This window comes from Chiloscyllium punctatum, chromosome 24, assembly GCF_047496795.1.
Source record: "Chiloscyllium punctatum isolate Juve2018m chromosome 24, sChiPun1.3, whole genome shotgun sequence".
Taxonomy (NCBI): Eukaryota; Metazoa; Chordata; class Chondrichthyes; order Orectolobiformes; family Hemiscylliidae; genus Chiloscyllium; species Chiloscyllium punctatum.
The window spans coordinates 68,266,068-68,293,872 of record NC_092762.1 but is presented as its reverse complement, the minus strand read 5'-3'; the positions used below and the strand labels follow the sequence as shown (position 1 = coordinate 68,293,872).

The window sequence follows — 27,805 nt, the reverse complement described above, 5'->3', positions numbered from 1 at the left end:
TTTAGATGAAGTATGCTTTAATGTAATCTAAAATACACATTTATAGTTAAGTACAAATCAGTCTAATGTGGTGGCACCTCTGCTGAATTCAGCTGCAATAACAGACTATGTGGTTGTCATTGACGCTTGTGTAAATCTTCGAGTATATGATGCATTTACAGATGGATATAATGATGAGATTGAAGGCCTTGCTCGAAGACTTGGGCTGAATCTCCTCAAAACGGACCTTCTGAATAATATATAAACCCAAGGGTCGAGGATCTGGTTCCAAGTAGCAATTCGAATGCAAGTAACTAGAATTTTTTTCAGGGTTAAGCCATTTGGTGTATCTGTAAAAGCTTTCTTGAGGATAAGTACCTGTGAAAATCAACAAAAAGTGTCATTTTCTTTTGAATTTAAATTTTCATTGACTTTATATTTGTTGCAAATGTAGCTTGACTACATGAAAACAGTAAATGCACTTCAATAATGCAACATGAGACACAGAACAGACACAATCACAAAAAGCTAACAGATACGTTCAGTGGGTAACAGACAATGGATTTTTGGCCTTTATTTCAAAGGAAGTGGAGTATAAAAATAGGGAATTCCTGCTAACACCAAAAAAGGGACTAGTTAGACCACACCAAAATGTTTGTGAACAGTTTTAGTCTTATCTAAGGAACGATTACATGGCATTGATGACAGTTCACTAGGTTGACCCCAAGTATGGAGGGATTTTTTTATGAGAGGAGATTGAGTAGTTTGGGCCTATACTCATTGATATTTGTAACATATAAGATTGTGAGGGGTCTTGACAGGGTGAATACTCTTGTGAGAGGTTCTAGGATCATCGGACATAAACTCAGAAGAAGAGGTTGAGATGAAGAGAAATTTTTTACTCTCAGAAGATAGTGAATGTGTCATCGGGGTCAGTTAGCTTGGATGATTGGTGAGCAGTGCAAAAGAGTGGGGTTCAATTCCTGCCCTGGCTAAGGTTACTATGTCCATCTCAACCTCTCCCTTCATCCGAGGTGCCGTGAACCTCAGGTTAAACCACCACCAGCTGTATTTCTCAAATGAGAGAGCAACCCTACAGTCCAGTCGGACTATGGCAACTTTACCCTTCAATGAAGCTGTGATTTCTTTGTCACAGAGAGCTATCAAGGTTGGCTCATTGAGTATATTCAAGGCTGAGATGGACAGATTTTTAATCAATAAAGGAATCAAGATTTATAAGGATAAGGTAGGGACAATTCAGCCATGATTTCATTGAATGACAAAGCAGACCTGATGGGCTGAATAGCCTACATCTGCTCCGACATCTTATGGTCTTATAGAGGAGACTTTATAATAGTTTATGCATGGTGGTTCAGTGGTTAGCATTGCTGCCTCACAGTGACAGGGACCTGGGTTCCATTCCCAACTCAGGCGACTGCCTGTGTGGAGTTTACCCATTCTCCCCGTGTCTGCATGGGCTTCCTTCAGGCTCTGCACAATTCCTCCCACAATCCAAAACTGCGCAGGTTAGTGAATTGGCCATGCTAAATTGCCCATAGTGTTGGTGCATTAGTCAGAGATGAATGGGTTTGGGTGGGTTACTCTTCATAGGGTTGGTGTGGACTTGTTGGGCCAGTGACCTGTTTCCACACTGTAGGGAATCTAATCTATTGTTATTAATATTTGCATCCTTTCATATATAATACTCTCTTTGAATAGTGTCAAATAATATTAATTTACAGAACTTCATAATTCATATAATTTTCAATTCCTTGAATATTTTTCATAATCTCAGTTCAATTTTTATTTTTATCAAGACAGGCATTGTTACATAAAACAAATGGAATAGACCACATTATGAAACCAGACAATAAACTACCTTGTAATCCCATTAGCTTTGACTGGCAAAACATAATAAGTGCTCACTAGAGTTAATTCGAATAACTTAGGTTCATTCACTGCTTATCAGATCATGTGGAAATGCCTGAATATGGTTCACGGGCAGTGATCTGTTTGAAGTGCAATGATTCTTTGAGTGCACGCAAAGCAACCTATTTTTGTGAAAAGCAAAACTCCACAAACAGCAATGAGATTCATGGTTCGTTAACAGTTGATATTGATTTAGGAAGACATTTTAGATGGACCAAAAGCACTCTACAAGTGTTGCCATGCCATCATTTGGTTACATCTCAATAAGTAGAGGAGCTAAGTCTGGATTCTTATCTCCATTTCAGAGATTTGCGTGCACAATTCTGGCTAACACTGAAACAAATATTATTGGTGAAACTCAGCAAATTTGGCAGAGTTGATATTTCAAGTTCAGTGACTCTTCATCAGAACAGAAAGCAGGTAGGAAAAGGTGAAGACGAAGTTGTGTTAAGGGTGTGTTGGGCTGAGGGTAGTGGCGGTAATGGTGGTAAAGGTTAATTGGAGATGGAGCCCAGAGAGAGAGAGAGATATGAAAAGAATAGGAAGATGAGGGGATTATTGATATATTCATAATAGGCCAGGACAGAAGAGAAGCTGAATAAGTGGTAATGAGAGCTGAGAATAGGAGTTTATTATTGTAGGATTGGAACCAGGACCAGGTTGATCTCGCTGACTATGAGATCCTTGATTGGAGTTGTTAATTTGGGCTAATTATTCAGAAGATCTTCTCGGTCTAGGGACTGGCTTTGAGCTGGCTGGTCACAGCCCATGTACAATCCACCTGTGAATAAAGAATGACTTGGTGATGGGATACCAGTCTCTGTGCAGTTATTTCAATTATCCTAGCTCACACTTCATTGGAGTATTGAGGGATTGCCGTACTTTTAGGGATGTTGCCTTCTGCAAAAGAGACATTAAATCACAGCTATGTAGTTCTCTGAGGTAAATATAATGTATTAGCACTATTCATAGTATAACAAGGATTGCACCCAATGTTCTGCCATTATTTATCTATTGACAATATGACCAAAAATTAGATTGTCTGCTCCCTCATTGCTGTTCAAGGAAGTTGTGTACAAATTGGTTGCACCATTCCCCTAGATTGTAACAGTCAGGAAATTTCTAGGGTACTTCATTAGTTGTGAAGTACTTTGTGATGTCTTGAGATTATGAAAAGTTATATAATTCCTTCTTTCCTGGCTTTAGTTCAAAATCTTGCAGCGGTGTCATTCCGAGTTTAGATTCATTGTGGTAAATGGTATGCCAGAAACATTGATAACACAGAGCAAATTTAGACAGCCACAAGTTAGCAACAAGAATTATGCCCCCATATTTCTGCAATTATATTTTGAAGAGCTTTGATAATATGTCTGGATTAGCAAGGAACATTGGAAAATAAAATCTCAGGTTTGTGAGTGCAAACTCAATGATATTCTGAAGCAAAGCAGAAATTGCTGGAAAAGCTCAGCTGATCTGGCAATATCTGTGGAGATAAATCAGAGTTAATGCTTTGGGTCCAGTGACCCTTTCTCAGAACTGGACCCGAAGCATTAACCCTGATTTCTCTCCACATATGTTGCCAAACTGCTGAGCTTTTCCTGCAATTTCTGTTTTTGTTTCTGATTTACAGCATCCACATTTCTTTCGGTTTATATTCTTAAACTATTGGACATCAGGCTTGTATTTCACTATTTCCATGAGTATCAGAATTGGTTCCTTTCACTTAGTTAACTGTGTCCAGTTAGATAGCAAGATGAAGCTTCCACCCTCATAAACTCACATTTTAAACACATCAAAAATCTGATGGAAAAAAACACAAGGGAAAGAATAACCAGGGCTAAAGAACTACACAGTGAAGTTAATACTTAATCTGAGTAGCTGAAATATGTGGTCCATCACATTTACCTGTGCTTCACCAATGGGCCCTTCTATTACTAACTTGTATGTGGTATTTGAAAGGTCAGTTAGCAAGCTATTTAGTGATTAACGATGTTAAAACAGAATTTGAATGAATTCGTACTTACTAACAATGGTGCCCAGCAGACTGTTGCAATAACCATTATACCCAACAGTTGTACCATCATCTCCACTTCATAGTCTCTGCTCCTTTCAACGCTTAATCGATTGAAGCAAACTTTGAACAGTGTTACCACACTGATTGTATTCAAAAAAACAGATATTGCCAGAGACAGCAATCCCACACTAGAAAACAATATCGAAAATCCAACATCGCCTGGACTGTTTGTCATGTTAAAGAAACACCAGGAATTCGGCCATTGGTGTGTGTAATGTCCAAGTCCACAAATGGGAAGCAGTGCAATACAACAAGAAAATAGCCAAATAATAAACACAGTACACCAAGCACGTCGTTTTGAGGAATTGGTAGAACGTAAAAATGGCTTGTTTATTCCTAAAAACCGTTCTACTGCCATGGTTGCCCCAAGCAACAGAGGGCTGAGTCCAAAGAACACCATTGAAAATCCCAAAAATCGGCAAAGGTGACACTGAGGATCAACTTCATCCCACTTGAAATCCAAATGATGATAAGTAACAACTATAGATGCAGTTGTAGCAAGACCTAAAAAATCTGTCACAACCAAGCCACATAGGAAAATCAAAAAGGAGGATCTTGATCTGCTTTGTGCTTTTCTGTATGCACTAATTAGCACCACAAAAGCAATCAGGTTCGACATAAGTCCGACAGCTGCAAACGCGGTTGAGAACCAAGGGGAAGCATGTGTGCTATTAGAACTGTTCTGGCTCAGCCTCGTAAAATGGCACATAGTTGGCATCACAGTGGTTTCATTCATGATGTTTAAGGTTCGGTTTAGTTTCTTGGAACTGTGCATTGGTTGATTTAATTTTAGGAACCCTACAAAACAAGAAACCAAAGTTAGCATATGTAAATATAAGATGCCTTCACTGATAACAATTCTAACAAATCTCCAATTTGCCAAAAGCGTCTCACTCCAAACTGTTATAAAATTATGTACGTAAAACAATGGAAATATTATGTCTCTTGATATTATTTTCTAATGTGGGATTATAATGTTTAATTTGGACCAGAATACAGATAAGCTAAGAGGACAATTATTGTTAGTAAGGTTGAAAAATCTTTTAAATATCGTGAATGGCACAAACAGTGATACTATTTTAGGCAAGATGCATTTTTATTATTCTCCTCTACAAAGTAATTGTTACATTGGAATCATAGAATCCCTCCAGTCTGGAAGTGGGCCATTTGGTACATCAAGACCACGCAAACCCACCCAGACTCAACCCTGCATTTCCCATGCTTAATCCATGTAAACTACACATCCCTGGACACAATGGACAATTTAGCATGGCCAATCCACCTAACCTGCACATCTTTGAACTGTGGGAGGTAAACAGAACACCTGGACAAAAACCCACACAAACACAAGGACGACTTGCAAACTCCACGCAGTCACCCAAGTCTGGAATCAAACCTAGATTGCTGACACAATGACTCAGTTCAACCTGCTAACTCAGAACCTCATAACATCCAATTTACATTTGGTTCCAGCTTAGGCAATTCATGTTTTCTGAATTACAGTAAAGTTTACAGTATTCATTCCTAGTTCCACCTTAGCATCTTGAAATAGAAATTAAAAATTGCCAATTGCCTGACAAGAGAATGTAAATGTCCTAAGGGTAAAAAAAATTTAGAAACTGATTTTGGAAGACAAGTTGCAGCTTATCAATCACAAACTTCTAAGAAATTTTCATTTATTTCTTTCAAAGTCTAAATAAACTATGCAATATAGTATTTAGGCTGAACTGCAAAAAGATATTGGGAGATATCTGAACAACCAAGCACAATGACATTCTTCAGAATTCAATTATTCTAGTCAGTTATTCGACATAAAACCCGAGAAAAGTGTCAACTTTCTTTTTTCTTCCCATTTAAATTTTAGTTACAGTTTAGAAACAGACATATAATACACTTCTGAAAGGAATCACCATCCTCCAACTATTTTGAAAATGATTCCAAAATTATAAAAATCCATAATTTTTCATCACTAAGATGAAGATAATAGAAGGTTGTACCAATTTTGCCCCAATACACCAGGCAGTCTAAACAAAGAAACTGCAAATATATCTTCTCACTTGGAAAGGCAAACTATTAATTTTAATGAGGAGAAAGTGAGGACTGCAGATGCTGGAGAGTCAGAGTCAAAAAGGGTAGTGCTGGAAAAGCACAGCAGGTCAGGCAGCATCCGAGGAGTGGGAGAGTAGATGTTTCTAGCATAAGCCCTTCATCAGGAATGTGGAGGAGTAAAGGGTATGAGAGATAAATAGGACATGGAATCGGGCTGGGGTGGCGGGCGGGGGGGGGGGGGGGGGGGGGGGGGGGGGTTGGGGGGAAGGTAGGTGGGAAGGTGATAGGTGGATCAGGTGGGGGTAATTGTGATAGGGAGGTTGGAGTGCAATTCTTAAAAAAAGTATTTTAAATTACTTTTCCATTTATCATCTTTCTTTAAATTCTCTTGCCTCATGTACTGGCTAAAAAAGTAATCAAGTCTCTATATTCCTGCTCGATAACTAAATTATAAATCATGCATTGATGTCAACTATGAGGAAATAATGAATGATAGTTTAAGGCATGACAGAGAAGACAAGCCACTCAATATTATTGTGCTTGTTGCATGGAGTGGAATTAATCCATGCTGATTTTAAACAAAATAAATGACCATTTATACTCCATTGAAAAATAACTTACAAATTATGCAACTCCATCTGAATAGGATATTGTCAACTATCTAACAGGTTAACATGTATTTATTTCCATTTTTATTATTTATTCCACATAGTCATAGCCAACATTAATACTTTTCTCACTTGCTATTAGCACAATAATCTCAACATATTTGAATCATATCTTTTATAAAGCATAATGTAAGTTTGATTGCTTGATATATTTCACAGTGTTAGCAACCTCGGACCATGAATATGTCTGACATTAACACATGTATATTGTAGAGATATGTTTTGTATACAAAATTTCTGATATCATCAAAATATTATGAATGACATTTTCCATCAGATACATGGCAAAAGAAATAACTGAGGTCATGAGATTATGACCAGCAATGAAACAGGACAAATATTGCTTCTCCTAAGAATGGCCAGAGCTCTCTCACTTTTTTACTTAAATTGCAAATATTTATCTTATCTCACAGTGACAATGATGCATATTTCACATACTTCATGACAGCTTAAACTGGTCTCTAATAAGAGGCAGAAATTTTAAAAGTTTAAGTATCACATTATTTCTGAAAGCAAAATGAAACATCCTTAATCCTATACAAGTCTCCTGCCTTTTAAATTTAGAATCATATTAAAAATGAAGATTTTTAAGAATCATACTTAAATTTTCATTTTGGTTGATCATGTTTATTCCAAATGGATATATTTATACACTGTTGCATATGTACTGGAAATTGTGTGGAACAACAATACTTGAGCTTATTTAGCACCTCTAACCTAAATATACCAAAATGTAACTTACATTTTGTACACAACAGTCAAAAACAGTAATGTTCAATGTATGAAGGTAAATGTCAAATGGTTGAAAGCTTAACCAGAAAGATTTACCTTGAAGAAAACTTTCAAAGGTCAATTGGAAGTAAAAACTTGAATAAATTCAGAGAGGCAATTCCCAAGAGGCTAGGATGAGGAAAGTGAAGGCTAGGAAACCTTGAATAATGTTATGATTTGGAAAGTAGTGCTTCAAAAGGTAGTGGTAGCAGATCAATGTTATCCTTCAAAGTGTATTGACTTTATAATTGAACTGAAATAAATTGAAGGACCAAAGGGAAAGATCAAGGGAGTGAGACTAATTGGATAGCTCTTTCAAGAGTTAGCAAAGGGCAGACAAGGTGAATAACCATCTTCCAGGCTGTATGAACATGCAGGCAAAAAGATGAATACATGAATGGTGTGGGAAGAGATGCAAGGCTGGTGGAAATTGGAAGGAAGGTTGAATGAGGCAATGGGTGATATGAAGGTAAGGCTGAAAACTTTAAATCAAATGTGGACCAGTGGCAGTGGGGATAATGACTGATTCCTAACATTCATATTTGTGATGTAATGTAGCTTGCATTGGAGCTTGGGAGTGATCGATTGAACCAAATGTTAAAAGTAATTGTGCTTTATCATTTTAAGATAAAATTTTAAAGATATTTTAACATGTCATCAATATTGTCAATATTCAGTTCAAAATGATGCCATCACTCTTACTGAAGTTAAGGTACGCCACCACACTTTAAAAGGTGTAGGGTATCATTATTTGGCAATATCTTGCAAAAGTAAAATAATGTAAAGGCTGGACATTTAAAAGAAAATGAAACAAAAAATGCTGTAAATACACAGAAAGCCAGACAGCATTTACAGAAACAGAAACATAACTAGTGTTTCACCAGGACTGGAAAAACAGCAATTACAAAGTAGAGAAAGGACAAAAAGAGAAGAACAAAACAGTGTTATGCCCAGACCCCATGCAAGGTTCCTAAATATGTTCCAGATGGCATATGAACTGACTTGATTAGTTAAAAAATGGAACCTTTGCCTTGTAGATTCCTTTCTCCCAGATCCCCGTGGACTTGTGTTTCAAAAGCCTTCAACCCAAACAGGCTCTCATTTTAACAAAGCATGAGTTAATTAATTGCTAAGGATAATAATGATTAGTCACAATGTATGTACACGCAGATTAGATATGAGTTGAGTCCAAAAGAATAAACATTTTAAAAAAGATATACTGATCAGTATATTGGCATCATTTTCAATGACCAGATAGTTGTGGCCATAGTAGAGGAGGTTACTAGTAATGTTGGCATTGGTAGTTAGTTGGTTTCAGTTAGTTTCACACTCCTTAGATTTTTAGATTGGCTCAGATTCTCTAATTCTGATTCCTTTTGACTGCGATCGAATTGCAGCATTCAGAGTGAAAGAGAAGCCTTCTGTTGTGCTGTTTTCCTTTGTCTGGCTGTTAGCTTGCTGATTTGGAGAACTCAAGAATCAGACATCGTCTTTACCTACAACACAGGGGTGACTAGAGGATTAGGACAGCCCTTTGACTGTGACCTCCACAGAACACTAATTGTTTGAACTCAGGCAATGACACATGAAAATATCCTATCCCAATAGCACCTGGTAGTAGTGTTTAAACCAATATTTTAACACTGGTCCTTGTGCATTTTCTAAAGGGAAAACACCCAAAATATGTGCACAGTTTGGAAGATAATCCACGGCAGGGGTGGGGGGTGGGGTATAGCTTACAGTTGAGCAGCAGCTTATTCACTCCTTATTATCTTTGTAGGCAAGATACTATAGTCAAGTCTAGTCTTTTCCCTCCCAACCTTTGAAATGTTATGTTTTTGAAGTTTCCATTGCATCTGTAGGTGGGATATTCCATGATGCTTCTCTCTTCAGAGCCATGTAATTTATATTCATAGCCATTTTTGGCTGTATCAGCCTCTTTTTAAAAAAAAATATAGTTTGGAATTACAAGTTAAAAATATCCAAAAAAAACGATGGGCTTCCGTCCCATGGTCATAACAACGTCGTTGATATAGTGGAAGGCAAGAAAGACTAGATGACAAAAGGGATACTAGTGCAAGGCAAAACAGGACAGTAATAGGACAAGTGAAGAAACGAAATATGGACTTAAAGGAAGTGTAAGTCAGAATAGCCTTATCATTTCCAACAACTCCTGTCCAAAAGGTACATGGTCAATTTTAACCTCCTCCAGTGGTTCCCACCATCACTTCAGCCACATTTCAGTCAATTTCTTTCATTCTACATGAGAGCAAGAAATGGCCCAGTGTGCTGTGAAGTGGGGCAGACATGCCACACTGAGCATTGGGAACATAGGGGTAAAAGATAGCTTTAGAGTGTTTGCGCTAAGAAAACATTGTGTGACTGAATGTTTGATTGAGTAAACAATCATGGTCACAATTTCAAGGCTGAGTTGGATTGAGCTTGGCTGGTTGTTAGCTCGCTGATTTTGAGAACTCGAGAATCAGACAGTGTCTTCATCTACAACACAGGGGTGACTAGAGGACTAGGACAGTTCTTTGACTGTGACCTCTACAGTACACTATTTTTTTGAACCCAGGCAATGACATATGAAAATATCCTATCCCAATAGCACCTAGTAGTAGAGTTAAAACTAATATTTTCACCCCTGTCCTTGTGCATTTTGTAAAGGGAAAACACACAAAATATGTATGCAGTTTGGGAGATAATCCATGGGGGTGGGTGGATGTCCACTTGGTGGACATTGCAACACTGCTGTTAGAAATTGCAGTGTTCAGCAGTTGTAGTAGCATGTCTTGATCATGTGTGTGTATGAGATCTGGAGGCATAACTGTAGGTGGGTGCATCCAGCCATGTTAAATTGTGCAGCTGTATGATGTATGAAACTCCCAGCTGAAATTAGTCTTTCTGCCTTTCACTCTTATCAAAGACCTTGTTGTGACATGGGACAGAAGCCCATCATTTTTTGGATATTTTATCTTAACTTTTAAGGAAGGAGAGGATCAAATATGAAGGTAGGCTTGACAGTAACATTAGAAATGATAGTAAAAGTTTCTTTCAATATATAAGAAACAAACGAGTGGCAAAAGTAGAGATTGGGCTGCTCCAAATTGATGCTGGAAAGCTAGGGATGGGAGATAAGGAAATAACTGAAGAATTTAATAAGTACTTTGTTTCAGTCTTCACAGTGGAAGACATGAGTAATATCCTAACAATTAAGGAGAGTCAGGGGGCAGAGTTGAGTATGGTAGCCATTACAAAAGAGAAAGTGTCAGAAAAGCTAAAAGGTCGAAAAATTGATAAATCTCCTGGCCCCGAGGAGCTACATCCTAGAGTTCTAATGGAGGTGGCTGAGGAAATCGTGGAGGTGTGGAGGCATTGGTTGTTATCTTTCAAAGATCACTGGAGTCAGGCAAAGTCCCAGATAATTAGAAAATCATTGTTGTAATTCCTTGTTCATGAAAGGATCAAGACAAAAGATGGAAAATATGGTTGATTAGCCTAATCTCTGTTGTTGGTAAAATTCTAGAATCCATCGTTAAGGATGGGATTTCTAAATTCTTGGAAGTGCAGGGTCAGATTAGAACAAGTCAACATGGAGTTAGTAAGGGAAGGTCATGCCTGACAAACCTGTTAGAATTCTTTTGAAGAGTTAACAAGTAGTTTAGACCAGGGAAACCCAGTGAATGTTATCTGTATAGACTTCCAAAAGGACTTTGATAAGGTGCCTCACAGGAGACTGCTAAGTAAGGTGAGGGCCCATGGTGTTTGAGGTGAGCTACTAGCATGGATTGAGGATTGGCTGTCTGACAGAAGGCAGAGAGTTGAGATAAAAGGTTCTTTTTTTGGAATGGCAGCCAGTTGCAAGTGGAGGGTTCAATGTTGGGGCCACAGCTGTTCACTTCACATATTAATGATCTGGATGAAGGGACAGGGGCATTCTGGCGAAGTTTGTTGATGATATAAAGTTAGGTGGACAGGCAGGTAGTACTGAGGAGGTGGGGAGGGTGCAGAAAGATTTAGACAGTTTAGGAGAGTGGCCAGGAAATGGCTGATGAAATTCAACGTGAGCAAATGTGAGGTCTTGCACTTTCGAAAAAAGAATACAGGCATATACTATTTTCTAAACGGTGAGAAAGTTCATAAAGCCAAGGTACAAAGGGATCTGGGAGTACTAATCCAGGATTCTCTAAAGGTAAACATGCAGGTTGAGCCCATGATTAAGAAAGTGAATGTAATGCTGTAATTTATTTCAAGAAGGTTGGAATATAAAAGCAGTGATGTGCTTCTGAGACTTTATAAAGCTCCAGTTAGGCCCCATTAAGAATATTGTGTCCAATTTTGGGCCCCACACCTCAGGCAGGGCACACTGACACTGGAGTGTGTCCAGTGGAGATTCACACGGATGATCCCTGGAATGGTAGGCCCAACGTATGATGAACAGCTGAGGATCCTGGGATTGTATTCATTAGAGTTTAAAAGGTTGAGTGGAGATCTAATAGAAACGTACAAGATAATGCATGGCTTAGAAAGGGTGGACGCTGGGAAGTTGTTTCCATTACACGGGGAGACTAGGACCCGTGGGCACAGCCTTAAACTTAGAAGGGGTCAATTTAGAATGGAAATGAGGAGACATTTCTAAAGCTAGAGAGTGGTGGAATTCATTGCCATGGAGTGCAGTGGAGGCCAGGATGCTAAATTTCTTCAAGGCAGAGATTGATAAATTCTTGATCTCGCAAGGAATTAAAGGCTTCAGGGAGAGTTTGGGTAAGTGGAGCTGAAATGCCCATCAGCCATGATTAAATGACGGAGTGGATTGATGGGCTGAATGGCCTTATTTCCACTCTTATGTCTAACGGTCTTATGCAAATGGGCTGAGTAAAAAATCTATGAAAGCTTATAATTCGGCGAGAGCGAGAGTGGAGAGCTCAGCAGAGGCTGATGAGAAATAAACTTGTGTTAACTGAAATATATTGGGTTGAGGTTATATTTTGATCTTCACAGTATGCCAAATGCAACAAAGGCAATGAGTGCAAACAAACTTCTGGCTGTAGTCTTGTCGCCTTTGCTCCAGTAGTAGCCTTCTCCAGTAAAGCTACAACACTGACATCTACCTGACAATGTGGAAAATTGTCTGAGTACATCCTGCCCACAAATAAATAAAAATGACAAATCTAATCAGGCAAGTCTCAGTCTTCCACTGAACAATGGCTCAGTTTAGATTCTACTGTGACCACTTGCTCAAGACCTCAATACAGTCCAAAATGGAGCAGCATTTGACTGGGTGTGGTATCAAGATGCTCATACAAAACTAAATTCCACAAGAATCAGGCAGAAATTCTTCAATAGTCACAGTCATACCTTTCACAAGGAAAGAATGATTGTCATTGCTGAACGTCAATCAACCCAGACCCAAGATTGTTGCTGCAGGTGTTCCTCTGAACTTAAGGTCCTATTAGTTACCATCCAATTTGAATCCAAACTTAGAATATTTGCTGATGATTGCACTGTATTCAGTTGCAAATGTAATTCCTCAGCTCATGAAATATCCATGGCCTGCATGGACCAGGATAACACTCAGGATGGGAAAATATGGTTGAAATAACATTCATACCACTCAATAACTATCTCCAACAGAAAAATCTCTAAACAGTTCCACTTGGTAGTCAAAGGCATTTACCATTGTTGAATTGCTGATGATCAGCATCCTGGAGTCAGTAGATTCTGAACTCCCCAAAACCTGTCTACCATGTTCAAGGCACAGGTCAGGCATGTGATACATTGCCCTTCACTTGTTCACAAGAGTACAGATCAGCATTACACCATAGCATTGATAGCATCTCGCACAAATGTACATATTCATTGACGTCTCTCTCAACTTAAACATTCACTCTCTCTGCATCTCCCCAACCAACTTTAATGATGAAGTGCTGAGCTTGCCTTGTAGTTGCTTCTATGGCTGCTACAGTCTGTCACTGTTAGTCACTGTGTTTAAGCTGCTGTTTATGTTTTCTTTAAGCCATATGCTCATAAAATAGTATATTTACTTTTATTGAAAATGTGTTTTTATCTTCTGAATCTTCTAGATACCTTTCATCATTGAAATTTTAGGTTCACAACAACAATGTCCACTGTAGATCACCACGTGCTATTATCCTGATTGCCATTGCTGTCAATTTGTGGTATTAGTCACTTTTTATAGGTTTACAAAATTATGAGAGGCATGGATGGGATAAATAGACAAAGTCTTTTCCCTGGGGTCCGGGAGTCCAGAACTAGAGGGCATAGGTTTAGGGTGAGAGGGGAAAGATATAAAAGAGACCTAAGGGGCAACTTTTTCACGCAGAGGGTGGTACGCATATGGAATGAGCTGCCAGAGGATGTGGTGGAGGCTGGTACAATTGAAACATTTAAGGGGCATTTGGATGGGTATATGAATAGGAAGGGTTTGAGGGATATGGGCCGGGTGCTGGCAGGTGAGACTAGATTGGGTTGGGATGTCTGGTTGGCATGGACGGGTTGGACCAAAGGGTCTGTTTCCATGCTGTACATCTCTATGACTCTATGACTCTATATCAAAGTATATTGGTGTCAAAGTTATCGAAATCAGTTTGCTGCTATCGATCCTACAGCCCCATGTAATGATTAGTGGTAGAAGATATGCTGGTGTACAATCTTGACGGAGAAGGCAATGATCTTAGTTACCAGAATAGTTTATTGCCTATAGCAATAATTACAACTTCATTACTAGGCAGGCATAATTACCATGAGTATCAGGAGCAGTACTGAACACAGCTGCCTCATGTGAAGGTTAAGTGTGCAATTACTTGTCTCTACCCATGGACTTGGCGTGACACCTGCAAAATGGGTGGAGCTCAATGAGCATTATCTCCTTAAGGACCATTAGTTTGCACAAAATCTATTCAGAGCACAGTCGTTCATTTCCGACAGACTGATGCCATCACTGAATTAAGGATCTGGAGCTGAGTTCAAATGCCATCATAGCAGTTGGAGGATATAAATTCCATTCAAAACATCTGGAATAAAAAATGATTGCAAGTGATAGTGATCATGAGACTATTGGATTATTCTAATCAAAAGGTTTCTCCAGAGCCATGATAAGGTGGCTGACTCTGAAATAGCATGACAGCTGTGTTCAAAAAGATCGCTCACCAACATCTTCTCAAAGGGCAGTTAGTGATGAGCACTAAATACTGGCTTGACCAGTGATGCCTTCATTCCATGAATAAATAAAGAAAAGAAAAATTATGGCTATGTCCTTGGGTGGAGGCGAGTAGTTGTACATAATCTTCACAGGGGGCAGGCAGCTGTATTCAGTACTACTACTGATACTCCTAGTAATTATGCTCACCTAGTAATAGAATTGTGCTTTTTGCTACCAAGCTATCTTGGTAGCTAAGAACAGTACCTCCTCTGTCTTCAGTTTGTGGGAGGTTGCTGTGCACAAATTAGCTGCATTTCTTACAACAGTGAATGCACTTCAAAAATACCTAAGTGGTTATAAAATCTAATGATATTATCTGGCTTGGCAAGGCACTACAGGCATTTAAATAGAAGACTTTCTTTCTTTCTTCACCATGTCTCATACCTCTCTACCTCTGATCCTTACACCCTTCTGTTCTTGTTCCCCAATGCCATTGTGTTGCTTTTCTTGCCCTTACAGTCAAATTAACCTTGATTTCTCCCATGCCACCACTGTGATCATTTTCAATTCTGTGTCTCAGCACAAACCCCAATGACTCTGCAATGCTATGTACGGCCTGACTTTCATTCTACCAACGGTAACAAAACCAACAAGCTAAACACATCAGCCATTCTGCCTGAACACTATGGAACTCTCTTCTTCAAGCAGGATTTCAGTGCTACCTTTAGCAACTTTTTAAATCTGTCCTCAAAAGTTACACCCCTGTTATTGCCAAGAGATTTAAAAAAGTACAAATTTCTCCATAGGGGATAGCATGAATGTTAAAGGGTTTGAATATGCCTTTTTAAAAAACTTTCCTGCACTTAACAGAAATGAAGTAGTTTGAAATGACTTAATATTTTTGTGGAAGTCCAAAAAAAACTTGAAACTGAAAACTAGAGAGACAGAGGGTCTCTAAGAACATGATATCATCAAATAGCAATGCTTTGTTTATATACAGAAGTATTGAATTATGTGGATGTATTACATCGTTGTACAATCTCAGGAGATAATTTGTATACTTGATACAAGCTTTTATAACCATGTTGTTTTATTTTGTTGACTTTGAACTCTGTTAAGGCACAATGCCAATCATATTATCTTATTTTAAATGGACTGTGATACAAAACTAAGAGGCTAGATATCAAATATCAACATAATTATTTCTAATCCAGTTAGTGGATTTGATGCTCCCTAGCCCCATAGCATTTAACCAAAAGAAATTACTTGTTTCCATTTATGGAAGGGGCACCATTAGAAAAGAAAAATAAATTATCCTGTCATGCTCAGTAAGGGAAGTCATATCCATAACATTTTAAACATGAACTGTACTCACTAATGTAGCTTTGGAACTGACTTTTCATTTTAAAATGAATAATGATAGCTTGCAAAAGATAACTGCTGAGGATCACATGATGGATTCATAGAAACATAGAAATGTAGAGGATAGGAGCAGGAGGAGGCCATTCGGCCCTTCGAGCTTGCTCCACCATTCATCACAATCACAGTTGATCATCTAACTCAATAGCCTAATCCTGCTTTCTCCCTGTAACCTTTGGTCCCATTCGCCTCAAATGCTCTATCTAGCCGCCCCTTGAATATGTTCAATAATCTGCCTCATTGTCCTAAGAGGATAAAAGGACACATGCCAACTTAGAAGTGTCACTACTTATCAACCATCCAAAATAGTATCTCCTGAATCGAATGGCTGTTCAGGAACCAAGATGGTGACCGTCCTAAAGCCACGTGGTGTATGTGCAATAAATGTTTGCTAAATGACTGCCTGCAAACAATAATCTCAATTGTGGCTATCATTCTGGATATATGGAAAGAGGAACAGTGAGAAAGCATGTTGCATAGCAGCCATGGTGTTCTCCTTATTTATTTCATAAATCATGAGTGTAAAATATGCAAATTACAACAATGTTAGACACAACTGCACACCGTGTTTGAAGAGATGGAAATTGTAACAGTGTTATAAGCTTCAAATCAGTCAATAAATCAAACTGAACTTCTGGTAAAAACATTGCATGTAAATAACTTCATGACTTGCAGGAAGTCCATCTCTTCAAGAGAATCCTGCATCAAGTGTGGCACATGGTTTTGATTATTAAACTACATAACTATTATTAAACTACATACTACATAAAAACCGTCTTTTCCATTTGGATACTTTTCCAAAGGAGCAAATCATGTGAATTACAAACTATACTTTTGTTCATAACTTGGAAAAACAAACTATTCTCTTTAACTGTATATTCTACATAACACTAAAAATCACACAACACCAGGTTACAGTTCAACAGGTTTTGTGTGTGTGTGTGTATGTGCGTGTACACGTATGCGTGTAGTTGTGTGAATGATAGTCAATAAGTCATGAAGGTCTACAGAATAAAAAAAGGCCATTGAGTCTGCATTGGTCAAGAACAACACTTAACAATTCTAATCATGTAATGATGTAGTGTTAGATATTTGCGATGAGTACACCATCCTCTTTATGTAAACCCACAAAAATCTTTCTGCTGTTTGACAAATAGACCAGATATTCAGCGGTTGAGAAACACATAGCTCTTTCTTTTCAAAAGACGCAGAGGTTATGGCAGTAAGAGAAGGGTCAAGGATTTCAATTCCTTCTCATCTCTGTCTGCAATCCAATGTATCCAATAGTACACATTAGACAACTGTGGTGAAAGTTGCAGCTAAAAAATGCCACGTAAATATTTTAACTCTCAGGAAACACCACATAGAGATTATCTATTCACAACTGATGTAAAAATTAAAACAGGTTAATTAATATATTGAACTTAATGCCAAATATTTAATAACAGTGCTTCAGAAGTAAATAGAAATTATTAGTACCGATTTTAATGCTTGGACGTTTAATGGGTTTGCATAATATTCTTCCCTGTTTTAAGTAGTGGGTATTATGCCTTGCAAAATAGCTCTGGTAAAGACGATACAAAAGAGTTCTTACGTAAACACTGAGTAATCACATTTATTTAACCATGATAATCTCCTGGCTCATTTTCAAAGCTGTATACTCAAGAACTGAACCAATTTGTTTACACATTTATGGGCCTCCCGTTCAGAAAAAAAAAGAAAAGTAGGTTAGTGAAAGTTTGGAAAAAGCATGGAGAAAAACAATTATTTACAAAAGAATTATAAAGTCAGTTGTGGCAAACAAAGAACCTCTGGGAGGTGTAGGCATAGGATATCTGGGAAAAATGAAAGCAGTAATTGAGATTGAGGAAGAGGGACTCAGGATGTAAAATAAAAATAATTATGGAAACTGAGAATTTTAGCGAGCCATTATCAATCAGCATTTAAATGAAAGCACACAATGTTGTTCTACTGACATATGAATGAGCTGTCACAGTTGAACTGGATAGCCAGGCAGAACAGACTGAAAATGAATGGAAAGCATAAATTGGTCTGCCACTTAGCTCAGGTTCAATGGTTTAGTCAATGGTTCTATCCTGAATTAAAAACAGAAAATAGCAGAAGAAAACTCAGCTGGTCTTTCAGATTCTATGAAGAGAGAAACCGAGTTAATGTTTCGAGACTGATGAGTCTTCTTTCATCCTGAATCTTGACTCGGCAAAAAAACTGAACGAGATTCTGTTTTATTATTATTTGTCATGTTCAAATTCAGACACTTGCACAAAGTGAAACGATGGGGTCTCATGTGTATATCAATGTGTCTGATTTAAAGGCCTAATTTGACAAGAATATTGTGACTCTTGCTGTGTTATCTGTATTCACAGGAATACTTTTTGGGATTATCAAAACTTTCATCACATGGATTGCAGCAGTTCAAGAAAAAGACTCCACTGAATTGAAAATAAATGCTGGCCTTGCTGACAATACCCATTTCCTAAAATTAAAGCCAACAATAAAATGCTGTAATTCCAAAACTAAAACCAGGAAAAATAATCTCAAAATACACAACAACTGAGGAGCGAAGGGATTATTTTTATTTCATAACTCAAGAAGGTTTTTAAAATGGCAACCACCAAAAAAAAAGGCTAAAAACATTCAAGACCCAATTCAGGACCTGCCCACAGCTGTTCCCGAAAAGGCAAACAACACATAAGCTTCCTCATTTAGCTGATTGCAGTCTGGTTCCACTTGGGGCCTATGCTGCTGGCTGACTGACCACTCAGCAGGGCTCTGAGCAGCTTGAACCAATAGCACCTGAGCAACAAGTCTTTCTCTCTTAAAGGGCAGCTAAACTCCCATGTAAGGGAGTTGCTGCTGGATGCCTATAGTAGCACTGGCTCCATGTAAGAGGTGCATAAATGGAGCACTGGGGAGGCGAGGGGGCTTTTCAATTCAGGGAAACAATCTAGGGGCCTTAATTATGGAGGCAACAGGAGAAGAAAAGCCACAGTTTTGCCAGAGGCACACAAAAAACCCCTACAATGGGAATAGCAGCAGGTGCCAAGGAAGGTGGATTCAAGTGCTCTGGCCCCAGGGATCCAGCAGCAGTGGCATAAGAAGTTTGACAATCTCACAAAGGTGGTAAAGGCAATTGAGTGCATCTTTAAAGGACCTCACACCCACCTCACTGCTAACCTCCCATTTTGCACCACATCCCATCATTCAGCAGCAGCATGCGTGCCTCTCACCCAAACTGACTGCCTCACTCACACACACAGCCCATGCTGCTTCCATCTACCACTGACAGCAGAACCGTGGCTGACACATCACTCAAGCACAATGCCATACAATCAACCAGGCCATTTCAAGTTTTGAAAGATAAGGTCTTCTGTAACTATAGGGAGCAAGGAAGAGCTGACAGAGAAAAGGACACCTGAGACCTGTGGAAGAGATGACTCTCCAAATCATAGGATCAGCTGTGATAGAATCCATGGCACCCTTTGTCACTGACAATATCCAGAATGATGGTATGCTCCTGTTTTATGCTTCTTCTCAACTCCTTGCTCTCTGTCAAACGGTTATTTAGCATGCTGAACCAACTGCTGATGGTGTGATGATAGACTATTGACTTAAACACACCCAATGTCTCTCATCCCTTCCAGCCCTTTTCCTGTTTCCAACTTCAGACTCTCAAAACTGCCACCTGTCCAACCAATGAAGCTCCGGAAGAGAAAAGAGAAACCAAACTTTTCTCATGCTAGCTACAGTTCCAGCCCAGATTATCTGCGTTTCTATTCTTTGGGCAGATTTCAAGATTTGAAACAATATATATATAACCAGGTCTACCTGACTTTAACATGGGATGGATGAATTACAAAAAAAAAACTGATGTGGTTTAACAAGACCTCATGAACAACTGAAGCTCCATTTGGAAATTATTTCAAGGTAAAAGTTTGATAAAAGTGAACCAGTTCCTTTCAGACAGCCAGTCCCTTTCAAATCCTTTAAATGTGTTCACTTTGTCAGGCAGGGTAACCATGAAAAGTGAACTCGCCTAGCAACAGCTCACGTGACTGATATGTGAAATATGAACTCAAAGCTGAAACACAAGTTAATAGTCTCCAGTAAGATTGACTTGGATTCAACTTGGACAGTTGCGTTCAATTTCAAAACAATATAAAATGTCAGCCAAGTCAACTGGTTTATGTCCTGAAACCATACAAGCATTGTAATTCATAACACACACGCTCCATCTGTTTCTCATTCAAACAAATCACAGCATTACCATCATCATTGTACTTGCTGCAATCCTGTTAAATATCATGTCCAGTATTCAATGGTGTTGGAATGATATTTGTTTGATAATAGCTACTCAACAACACAAAATATGAAATTAATAGCACTGATTTACAAGTCAGACACAAACTATTGTTTTTATGTGTAATACTTCAATTATTACCTGTTAAGATGCTTTATTCTCCAGATAAAGTCACATAGGGCACAGTGGCCATGACAGTGTCCCTACCTGTGAGCCAGGACAGCCAGGTTCTTGTCCCACCTGCTTCAGAGAGGTATCATAATATGTTTAACCAGGATGGTTAAAAATAACTCAAAGAAACACTGAACATTGTGAAGAGAAATGACTGAACAACTTTCAGTCTTGTTGCTGTTTTCAGAAGAAAGTAATTCCTTACTGAAAAATTAATCATGACCTGGAAAGTTTCACTTTTTTAAAGTCAGTAATTTGGCTGGCTGTGTTTTCTCAACTGGGTATACTTCAATTAATAACATTAAAAAAAACTGATCTTCCTGTACTTAAAGATGATGCATTATTAACATTTCTGCAAAAAGACATAATTTGTAGGTATATTCCATTATTTCAAGATGTGTTTAGATCTAATTTGTACATTTCCTGCCAATAATTTCCATTTTAGGCTGCTTCTAGAACTGATTGAAGTAATGTGGACTTTAATATATAATAATTTAGTAAAGTACTATGATTTGGAGTTATATGAATGATTAAAATCCTCCTTAATCTGGAGGAAAGAATTTGACTGGTTCCTCATTCTCTGCCTCCAGAACTAATGCTATTATTCACAAAACTGGGATTTCCACCAACCTTCCCTGAAGTTACAGTAACCATTGAAGAAATTCCACAAAAAGATTCACCTCCAACAATTGCTGTCCATGCACATACATCTTCTTAAAGTTTGCCAATTTTTAAAAATCATAACCAAATCCACATCTCCAACTTTATTATGGAGCAGTCACATTTCATGCAAATAGCCTGGGCTTAGCAACATGAGGCATGCCAATGTCCAGAGAGATTTCATCTCTCAGGCTCTATTTCTATATCTGGGCCTGTCTCCGCTCCCTTCAAAATCTGGTCAAAATCACTAGCTAGATTGACAGACAGGAAAGCTGGTTTGGTTGAAGCAGATCACTGCCTCCATAGACTTCAAAACGCATGACCTCTACTTCTGAGACCAACAAGGGCAATAGTCACATAGGAATGCCACTGACTGCAAGTTCACTCCCTGACATGGAAGCATTTCAGTGGTCCTGCAATGCTGATGGGTTACAATCCTGGAGTTTTCACCCCATCAGCACATGTGGATACCTAAACCATATAGATTAAGGTGGTTGAAAAAAGCAGCTCACCACTGCCATCTCAAAGGCATTAGGAATGGACAATAAATATTGGCTCACATTACACAAGTAAAGGTCTGATGTTTCCACTTAGAGGCCAAAGGATTAGTCCTGTTTCCCTGGTCCAGGCAAAACTCTAGAAGATAAAGTAATTTACCTGGCTGGATCTCTTCTGACCTACAATCCTACTTCCACCAAATTTGGGGAATTTGGGAATGATATATTAGATGACCAAACGCACATATTTGAGGCAAATTGTTGGCAGCTTTGGGCACCTACAATTTTAAATCATAGGCTATCAGATCGGGGCAATAAAGGATTGGGTAAGCCCACCACTCCATTTTAATTGACTCTTGCCTGACTTGCATCAGGTATTGCACGTTAAAATCACTCAATATTAACTCACTGATGACTAATGGAGACAGATTGTCAGTGAACATTCTGAATATGTCTTTACATTTAACTGACAAATGTCCATTTGAAAAGAGAAATATTGATTTATTGCATTTTTCCAATTTTTTACTGATTCCGCGCTCTGAATAGTCATGCAACCCTTTTCAAAATAAACATGTAGGGCATTGAGTGATGCTGTCTGTGTTTGGTTAGTCTGATATTTAGTATCATGATTCTCATTTGGATAAGAGCTATTTTGGCAAGTTGCCATAGGATGACCAGTGCCCCTGGCAGGAAGACAACATTTTGAGAAAAGGATTGGTGATAAATGATAGTGTACTGAGTAACATAGCGTAATTTCAACTATGCTATTTCACCAGTTATAATAATTTTCTTTCCTTTGCCAGTCGTCCTTATGGTTTCCAATTTGGTGCTATATTGGAGTGTTCCACATATACATCCGTATTTCTACCTTGCTAACAGTGCCCAGTTCTGTCCTTGCCTCTGCTCATTTATGAAGGAAACCTTCACTTGTCTATTCCAACACATTTCTTCCTGGCCTCCAATGTTCTACCCTCCATAACTCTGACACCATCCAAAATTCTGCCTCTCATGTCCTAACTTGTTCCCTGCCCTGTTCACCCATCATCCTTGCACTTGCAACATTAGTCTGACTTCTAGTTAAGCAATAGTTCAATTTTCAAATTCACATTCTTGTTTTCAAATCCATCCACTGTATCTCTGTAATCTCCTCCAGCTTCCGTGAAGGGCCTGGCTGCATTTTACTACATAAAAGATGCTACCTAAATTCGCACTATTGTTGTATTATGGTTCCATGCTCACTCGAGATCAGGTACTTACACATCTCAGGATTTGTACAATAATCAGATTGTAATGTTGACCTTACCAGCTCAAATTGGTGTCAAATACCAGAGGGGGGAAGACAGTATATTAACTTATTCATCCAGTGACTGGTTTCTTGTTATTATAAGTTTTTTTGGTGATTGTGAAATAAGAAATTAATCACCACTCTCTCTTTATAGAATGAGAAATTGCTTACGATCATCACATTTAATGTTCAAGATGAAGTGACTGTTGTTTTGAGAAGTATTTCCATGTTTGCTTTCCTACCACTACATAGATAACACACTAATGCATTTGAAAGTTGCTACACTAGTTTAACATGATTTGGAGATGCCATGATTTGGACTGGGGTGTACAAAGTTAAAAATCAAACGACACCAGGTTATAGTCCAGCAGGTTTAATTGGAAGCACAGTAGCTTTCGGAGTGACGCTCCTTCACCAGGTGTTGTATGATTTCTAGTTTAACATGTCATCTTGCCCAGCTAATATAACACAATTTTTAGCCAAGATTCTACAAAGTGTTGGCGCATGTTGGAAGTTTGGGTCTGTTCACAAATCATTTGCTGAACACACTGGTTTAAATTATCATGAAATCTAACAGCAGCAAATTACCAAATTTCCAATGTGGGTTGGCAGCTGATAAGAGGTAGAAAATTTTTAAATGATTGGCAGCTGATAAGAGGTAGAAAATTTTTAAATGATCCTTTCAAAAGTAACCTGCTGTGCCCTGCAGAAACAGAATGGTTGATTTAATCTAATTTGTATTATATTGTAAATAACTCAATGATTAGTCAATACCACAGCAGAGTTTTCCAGTAATTGCCAGTGAAATACAAACTGATTCACTGCAAGTGCGGACATTGCGACTGTCCTTGTGTTTAGATGTAATCCTCAAATTCTGATGGAACAATTCAAGAATCAGTAAAAATTATTTGCATATTACTTGACTCTAGAGATATAATGTTAACACGTTTAACTGTGAAAAACCTTCTAGAAATACATTGAAAGCTGATTCACACCTGAAAAGGCCAATTATGCTGAGGGACCTGCATTTTAGAAACTTTGAACTTTGGACCATCTAGTCAAGAGACATAAACATTGTGCCTATGTTTTGAGTTGTTTTGATGTCATTTTACTTAAAGCTTTGAATATCCATTATGCTCTCTAATGCACATAATTTAAGTGTTGTCACTTGTTTGCTGTGTCTGCAGTGAACCATCATGTAGAACGGTATATCTTGAAAGCTCAAACAAATTCGGACACTCAGAAAGTAGCAAACTTAATTCCTTACCAATCCCATTTTATTAAAGCTACTGAAATATATCAGTTATCAATTGCCATCAGATTGTTTAGATACAGTCTAGATACTTTCCACAAAGAAATGGTAGGGGAAGGATGGAAGTAGGAGAAGCAAAACCAGAGCTCCCTTGATGATGAAAGAGATGGAAAGAAAGATCCAGCAGGAAAGGAGGTCATGTGACAGCTGGCAGGTTGATAATGCATAGAACAATAGAATGATAACAACACAGACGAGGTTTATCTGGCTCATCATGTCCATGCTTCCTCCCTTTTAAGAGCTTTTACTCAGTTTTCCCATGTGGCACGTAAATTATTTTCACTTCAGATAATTACCCAATTCAAGTTAGAGCTGAAAATGTGTTGCTGGAAAAGCGCAGCAGGTCAGGCAGCATCCAAGGAACAGGAGAATCGACATTTCGGGCATAAGCCCTTCTTCAGGAATGACAAGTTAGAACCAGGATGAATATAAGATGCTCAGAGGGAAGTGAAAAAGGAAATGGGAGTATAAGAATAGAAGCAAAAAGGAATTCAAAAGTATTCTATGGGCATACAAAGAGTAAATGGGCTGTCTGATGATGATTTACATGCAGGCAGAAGGTATACCTAAGAATCTAACCAAGTGCCCTCCCAAGGTAAAAGATCTTGTCACAGGCATAATATTGGACACATTGGATGGGTTAAAATAATTGAGAAAAGGAAGGCACTGGAAAGGTTATTTGACTTAAAGTAGATGTTCCATCAAGTCACAATGGGCTGGCCTGTCAAGATTACTGAGCTGCTGGACACAATCTTACTATCTCCCTGGACAAACTGGCTAGAAGCAGAATATTAGAGAATTGCAAGTATTAAACCCTTATTCAAGAAATGGTTAAGGACAAAAATGTACGGATAAACCTAGTAATTATAAGTCAGTCAGCTTGACTTCAGTTATGGGATGATTTTAGAAATGATAATCGGGGACAAATTAACACTAACTTGGACCATTGCACTTTAATTAATGTGTATGTTGAAAATGAATTGTGTTTAACTAATTGATCTTCTTGATGAGCTAACAGGAAGGGTTGATGTGAATGAATTTGATGTGGTGTGTGGACATCCAACAGACATTTCATAGATGCCACTTATTAAGTTCGTTTATCACAAAGCATGTGGTATATGGAATAGCAGGTACAGGAGCAGATGAATATGAAACTTGGTAAAAGACAAAAAAAGGGATTGATGGTGGTTGTTTACAGACTGGAAAAATTACACAGTCAGGTTCCTCAGGGGTCAGGACCAGGATAACTACATTTCAGGATATCTATTAATGATCTAGTGCTTGATATACAGAGCACAATTTTAAAATTGGTAGATGGCACAAAATATTGCAAACTGTGAGAATGTTTGTGATAGACTGTGAGGACGTAGACAAACTTGCAAGCATGTGGCAGATGAAATTTTACCCATAGAACTGTAAAATTATACTTTTCAGTAGAGGAAATGAGGAGAGACAATATAAAATAAAAGGTGCAGTCATAAATGCAGTAATGGAATAAAGAAACTTGGTGGTATATGTATGTACCGATCATTGAATATGGCAGGGTAGGTTAAAAAATTGGTGAAATAAGCACCTTATTCTGGGTCTTACAAGCAGAGGCAATAAAAAAGCAAACAAAATTATTAAGAGCATCTCTAAATTTTTGTTCAGCCATGTAGGTGCACAGTGTTCTTGGGTCCACGCTTTAAGAATGATGTGAATAGCTAAGAGACAATGGAGAAAAGATTTACTGGAATGATTCTAGGGATTAGGGGCTTCAATTGTGTGGCAGAACAGATCAGCTGAGGTGGTTCTCCTTAGAGCTAGAGACGTTGTGAGGAGATTTGATAGAGGTGCTCAAAACCATTAGGGGTAAACACAGAGAGAATAGAAAGAAACTGTTCCCATAGACAGAAAGGTCAAGAACTTGAAGCGACCCATTCTGGCTAAGAACCGAAGGCCAAGATGTAAATAATGAATAGTTATGATCTTGAAGACAATTGCTGAAAGGGTGGGGGAGGCATGTTAAGCCTGTTTTTCTAGAAAGGAATTGGATTCACATTTGAAAGTGAAAGAATGACTTGGAAGGTTCCAGAGAAAAGGCATAGAGTTCATGGCTGGCATGGACTTGATGGACTGGACGCCCTTTCTGTCCTGTAATCATGTTATGATCCCATGACAGATAGCAGGCACATCACATTGGTACAATCCTGACTATTATAAACATTGGCATGAGTAAAGCTAAATTAAATAATTGTTTGACTATATCCCAGTTGATTTCAGATGACACTGCAAATGGAGTGGTACCTTTCATATGTCTGTCTCCTAATTTACACTAGAATATGGGCCAGAAGACAAACAGCCTTATTTTTAACCCATTGGTATGCAGAATTGATTTTCAAAATGGATAGCGGAACTGATCTCTACATTTAAGACATACTTGAATGTGCAATTGAACAGGGAAACCTACAAGGGAAGGGCCCAGGAGTGGGAAAGAGACAAGATTGTATTTTCTGCCGACATGACGCAATGGCCCAACTGATTCCTTTCTGTGCTGTAAATACCCACGATTCTAGGTTTCACATTAAAAGAAAACATAACATACGGTGACCGTAATAAATGAGCAAAGCTATCCAAGTGTTTGTTTCCACTTCAATGATTAGAGTGATGCTTGAAATGTCGAACTCACCTCAGCCTAGTTAGTCCCGTCAGCTGCATCTATGGGGCTCGTTGTATCGCCCTAAACTCAATAGTTCCGGAATAACAATATAGATACACATACACACGCGCTCGCACACACATATCTGTACCCGTCCCGCATCCTGTCATTCTAGGAAACATTTTCACAGACAATGCTGCTTCAGTCTTGACAGATAACCGCGGAAAACCACTTGCATCTCCGCCCTTCCATGCCCCTGTTTGTAAACACAATGAAACTCGCTGCTAAATCCGAACATCTATCAACCTCGATTATAATGAAGTAACTGTGGCATCTCATAGTGCATCCCACCAGACTAATCTTTAATGGCCACGCCGCTTTTGTTTTTGTGATCGAGTAGCAAAAATGCAAATATGAATGACACCAGTTTGCACATTATGTGGGCGAACTTTAACCAGCGACTTTAACTTTAACAAAGCGACTCTCGCTGGCTCCTAATTTATTGTGACCGTTAGCAACTACATTCAACTTCCAGGAGTCTCAGTAACAACACATTTCCCACTGTCATCTTCGCTTTTTAACTTAAACAAAAGACTTTACCTTGGTCTGACTGTTTGAAGATGCGATCCCTCGGAGTTGCAGCCTTTGTCCCCACTGACTGTGCATTCGAGGAAGCTGAAGAGGATGTTTAATTCCCCAGACTTGCAGACGTCAGCTTCCACTCCATGTTATGAGCTCAGTGGTTGGCGGAACGATTCCAAAGGAACATTCCTCAGATTATATAGCTTCTTTGAAATCGTTGCCCTTGCATTCCTCTAACCGCGCCCCCCTCCCCCTGAAAATTGAGGTCCTTCCCAGTGAGAGTAGGGG

The 27,805-nt window shown here is 38.6% G+C and overlaps 1 protein-coding gene across 1 annotated transcript; it reads right to left on the bottom strand.

Annotated features, from left to right (window-relative positions):
- On the bottom strand, positions 1-27,805 carry tbxa2r (thromboxane A2 receptor). The gene is made up of 3 exons (XM_072594090.1): positions 27,536-27,805; positions 3,933-4,780; positions 1-357 (listed from the first exon to the last, which is right to left on the bottom strand). The coding sequence occupies exons 2-3, from the start codon at positions 4,755-4,757 to the stop codon at positions 106-108; spliced, it is 1,077 nt and encodes a 358-aa protein (XP_072450191.1). The 5' UTR covers positions 4,758-4,780; positions 27,536-27,805; the 3' UTR covers positions 1-105.

Excerpts from the sequence above, each read along its gene's own strand:
- tbxa2r (XM_072594090.1), bottom strand. The coding sequence starts at position 4,757 with ATGCACAGTTCCAAGAAACTAAACCGAACCTTAAACATCATGAATGAA. Across the intron at positions 358-3,932 it reads TCTGCTGGGCACCATTGTTA|GTACTTATCCTCAAGAAAGC; the intron begins GTAAGTACGAAT and ends TGATTTTCACAG.